Genomic DNA, 4,522 nt, shown 5'->3' on the forward strand with positions numbered 1-4,522 from the left:
GGGGAAAATCCGCACAATTTACCACGCTTCAATGGCAATTTTTCCTGGCCTTTGTCGTTGCGTTATTTTCGACAGCCACAGCGCAGGGTAAGTAAAGTACCTGCAATGCGTACAAGTACATATTTATTTTCATATTCATGCAACATTCGTACATACAAAAAACATGTGATTCTACATATGGTGGACTCCTCATACTCGTACTCATGTGTATTACATATGTACATATGTACGTACATGCTATGTAAGCACAATTTGAGCGAACATATGACAGCGTGTGACATCGTCATAGCCATCACCAACTGCACAGCAGGCGGTGGCGGGGGTATGTAACAAGTGTTTATAAAGGGAATTGGAGCATTAAACATTCAGCGGCTATTTTAAGTTATGCTGCTGCCATGTCTTACAAAGCCAACAAAAAGCGCAAAGGCTTTAAAAATAGCACCACTGTGTAACGGCGCGAGTGTATGAGCATGGACAGCATATTAACAAGTTAGAGAACTGAGAGTTGAGTATAAGTTGCGAATTGTGTATAAAAATAAAAAATCGATCAAAAGCATATTATTTGCACTTTATTTGGTTACAATAGCAAAGTTATTGAAAAATTCCGATATTTTAAATTACTTAAATTCATTAGTCAATATAATTATCATTACTTTTAACGATAACATTATTGACAAAAAATCGATATTACTACGCCACTAATATTAGTAGATATACATAAATATTGATATTTTCACAGATTTATGGTTTTCGAAAAAATTTCGAGACTACTTCGGGATACCCGGGACTATTTCGTGATTTTCGGGACTAAATACATACATTTTTATTTATATATTTTTCGAAATATTTATCGATATTGTTATCGATATATTTATCGAGAATTTTAATGATATTTTGTATATATATTTATCGATATTGTTATCGATATTTTTATTAATATTAATATCGATATATTTATTGTTGTATTTTTCGATTTATTTATCGATATATTTACCAATATAGTTCTGAAAGCACTGCAATTTCAAAATAAGTCTCGAAAATCCCTAAATAGTTCCGACAACCCGTCAATCCTAAAAATCTCGAAGTAGTCTCGAAAATCCCAAAATAGTACTCAGAATACCGAAAATCCTCAAACTAACTATTTAGCGCTAACCATCCAAAATACGTAAAGATGTAGTACTTTGGTATATACCGCAACATAAATACCTAAATACTTTTGTACTTAGCACATAATACTTTGTAAATAAAATTTTGCCCATTACTTATTCAAAGATAGTATATTCTGCGAGTTTGTTTCCAGATATGAAAGCCTAGCCTACACAAACAAAATATTGTCATCAAACCTAAAAGCTTAATTTGTGCTTAAAACCCCAGAGAATTGACAGACCTGTGTGACTCTTAACATTCTGCTTAATATTGCGCCGGTCGATGACACTGGTAAGGCTGAGGGGAACCAGGTGCTTAATCGAATTAGGTTCTGTGTATTAGGCCGCAGTGATATTGCAGTAAACTAGAAAGGCACCTTTGTCTAGCCGAGGATGAACTAAAGGCGGTCAAGAGATCTACTACGGCTCACCAAGCCCCAAAATTAATTCCGGCAGGTGTACCAACAGAGGAATTCACGCGCCAAGACTAAATGTGTTCCCGGACCCTTATCGCCGTAGCTGGTTGAAGGTCAAAGAAAAGGAACTCTTCTACTCTGACATCTTCCACCCGCGAAAATTTGTTCTGGACATACAACGCTTTCTTTTATAGCTGAATAATTAAGAGTGGCTATCAAATTAGCAGTCAGTATCAGTGAGTCAAGGTTTTGCGGGATACTTTGGAAACCGGTTGGTCATTAGCAAAATACAATTGGGCAAGACGAACAACTAGATATATTGAAACCAATCATGACTTAAACAGTAACGCGTTACTATTTCTGTAATAAGAGATCCTTTTATTGACTTTAATAGAAAGTAAACTGCTGTACAACAGTGTAAGTGAAGAGCTTGATAAGCAATGAAGCAGAAATGACACGATCATGCAACGCGTTGTACGTGACTCTGGACGAAGAACGAGCTTACTTTTAATGACTAATAGGCAATGCTTATAAAATATCGCCTTAATCGCCCAAACGTAAACAAATTTTTGCAGTGTGCGCAAAATGTTAAATGCGCAAAAGAGAGAACGTAAAGTGGGCAAACAAAAAAATAAAAAATTTATTAACTGAGAATATTTAAAGAGTGAATTTTGATATTAACCGAGATCGGAACATTTAGGAAACCTTTAGTTTTCTTGGAATTTGCCGGTACAGCTATTGTATTTTTCAGTTGTTTCCGAGATAAATTTTGGGGGACCTTGTGGGATCTTTCTGGTATCTGTATATATAAATACTATTAGGTATTTGCTCGGAATTTTTTATTCGGTATATTTGAATTTTTTTGGTGGGAGTGTTTCAGAAGTTTCAAAATGTTTCGGGGTTTTCGATAATATCGGTACTTAGTCGGGACTTTGGGACTAATTCGTGATTATCGAGACTGATTAGGGTTTTTGGGGACTGATTCAGAATTTTTGTTGCATACAGCGTCTATTATTTTTTCATGGGGTCTCCAGGACTTAGTGGGGTTTCGAAATTATCGATAGCACATATTTAGGGATTTATGGGCTAATTCGGGATTGGTTCATTATTTTTTCATGGTCTTTAAAAATTATTGGGACTATTTTGGGATTTTCGGGACTAATCTGGTATTTTCGAGGCTACTTCGGAATTTTTCCGAAAGTTATTTGTTCGTGGAAAACTAAACAATTCAGTGTAATGCTTTATGACCGGTTTCGGTTTTGCAAAGTATTTCGGTCTCGGTTTCGGTTTTGGTTTCATTTTTCAAATTTAGTCTCGGTTTCGGGTTTGCAAAAAAAATCAAAAATAAAACGAGTTTGACAAAAAAATAAAAGTGTTTGCTGTGTTTAGTTTAAATTCATATAAAGAAAAAACCTCTGAATCACACTTTGCAAATTGCCTATCAGCATGAAAGCAATTTTTCTTTCAAAACAATAAGCAGTTTTTGGTTCAATTTCAATAGGTGATCTCTCTAAGCTTGAGAAAATTGTGTCCTAAATAAAATATGAAAAAAATAAAATAAAATAAAATAAAGAGAACCCTACGTGTGAGAACTTATAAGCATTAGCACATTTGAAAGGAATTTTTTTCGAACGTGTAAACGGAAAGTGCCGCTTGATTTATTTTACTCAATTTGCAATGAAACCGCACTTTTTTTTAATAACAAACTCGCACCTTTATAGTTACCATCGACTTGGTTTCAATTATCCTTTCAAGTCGTGTGGCAACTTGATAGTCAAGTCCAACAGGTGATCATATTTAATTTGTTCCAGTACTCCAAAAATTGGCCAGATTTTGTCTCAGATAAATGTGTGTACGAGAACGAGGCGAGAATTTTAAGTTGTTTCCTTGACGGCAGCATATTAAAATGAAAATGGACTATCAAGTTGTATGCAGCCTAGGTTATAGCTGTCAATTCAAATGAATTTTGACAAGCAGTACCTATGTGTAATCAACTTGAAAGCAAATTCTTGATCGTGTAACGACACAGTTGTGCTACTGAAAAAAAAAACAGTTTGTGGTTGCCAGTTCTGGCAGCTGATTTTTGTAGTTTTCTGGAAACCGATTGGAACCGGTTGCTGTGTTTGAAACGGTTTCGGTTTCGTTCTTTTAATGGTCTAAATTTCGGGTACGGCCACAATATAGTTATGTACATATTTGTATAAAATGTCTCTAACTGCGTAAGTTTCTAGTAAATTTGCCGTAATTCCGCCGACAGTATTTATATTTTCAATCTGACTTGCACCGGTTGGGTTATTGACATGAATGTATGAGTAAGTACGTTTATACCTACATATATATGTATTTTGTGAGTGGATGGCAATTTGCTGCGCATAACAGACAGCAACTGATGTTGATAGACATTTTGATACCATAGCGTACGCCAAAATGTAATGTGGCCAGGCTGTAAATTCATTAATAAAGGTAATTACCATAACATAGTAGCTTTCACCGTTCGATATACATACATACGTCGACGTGTTGTTTAGGTGTTTTGCCTTGTTTAACTTAACGTCAAATAAATAATGGAATTACTTGTTTAACCTCTTTGGAAAATTACAGCCGGCACATTAACAGATTTTTTATTGCTTTTATTTAATTAGCTAGGGACAGCTTGAGAGTATTTGTAAAAAATTTATATTTTTATTGAATTTGGGGCTTCATACTTTGGCAATTTGGTCAGAATACTTTCGTATTGTTTTTAGAACTATGTAAATATGTATTTTAAATACCTGCGTGCATTTACTTTCCAATGGCTACATTATCGTAAAAGCCAATGTTTTGGGAGTAAAAATAACATTTTATATTTAATTCAATTTTACCATACCTATATATGTAAACGGTGATTTTTTAAGAGCTTGATAACTTTTTTTTGTAAAAAAAACGCATAAAATTTGCAAAATCTCATCGGTTCTTTATTTG

General features: G+C 34.4%; 1 protein-coding gene across 1 annotated transcript in view; it reads left to right on the forward strand.

The window, feature by feature from the left end:
* Nucleotides 1-4,522, forward strand: part of LOC118750961 (serine protease 7-like) — a gene marked incomplete at its 5' end in the record, with an annotated part of 18,470 nt that continues 13,948 nt past the window's right edge. Inside the window, 1 exon segment of the mRNA XM_036485715.1 lies at nucleotides 1-87. Coding sequence (XP_036341608.1) covers nucleotides 1-87 — 87 coding nt within the window.

This window comes from Rhagoletis pomonella, unplaced genomic scaffold (assembly GCF_013731165.1).
Source record: "Rhagoletis pomonella isolate Grant_MI unplaced genomic scaffold, Rhpom_1.0 Rhpom_scaffold_00001, whole genome shotgun sequence".
NCBI classification, from domain to species: Eukaryota; Metazoa; Arthropoda; class Insecta; order Diptera; family Tephritidae; genus Rhagoletis; species Rhagoletis pomonella.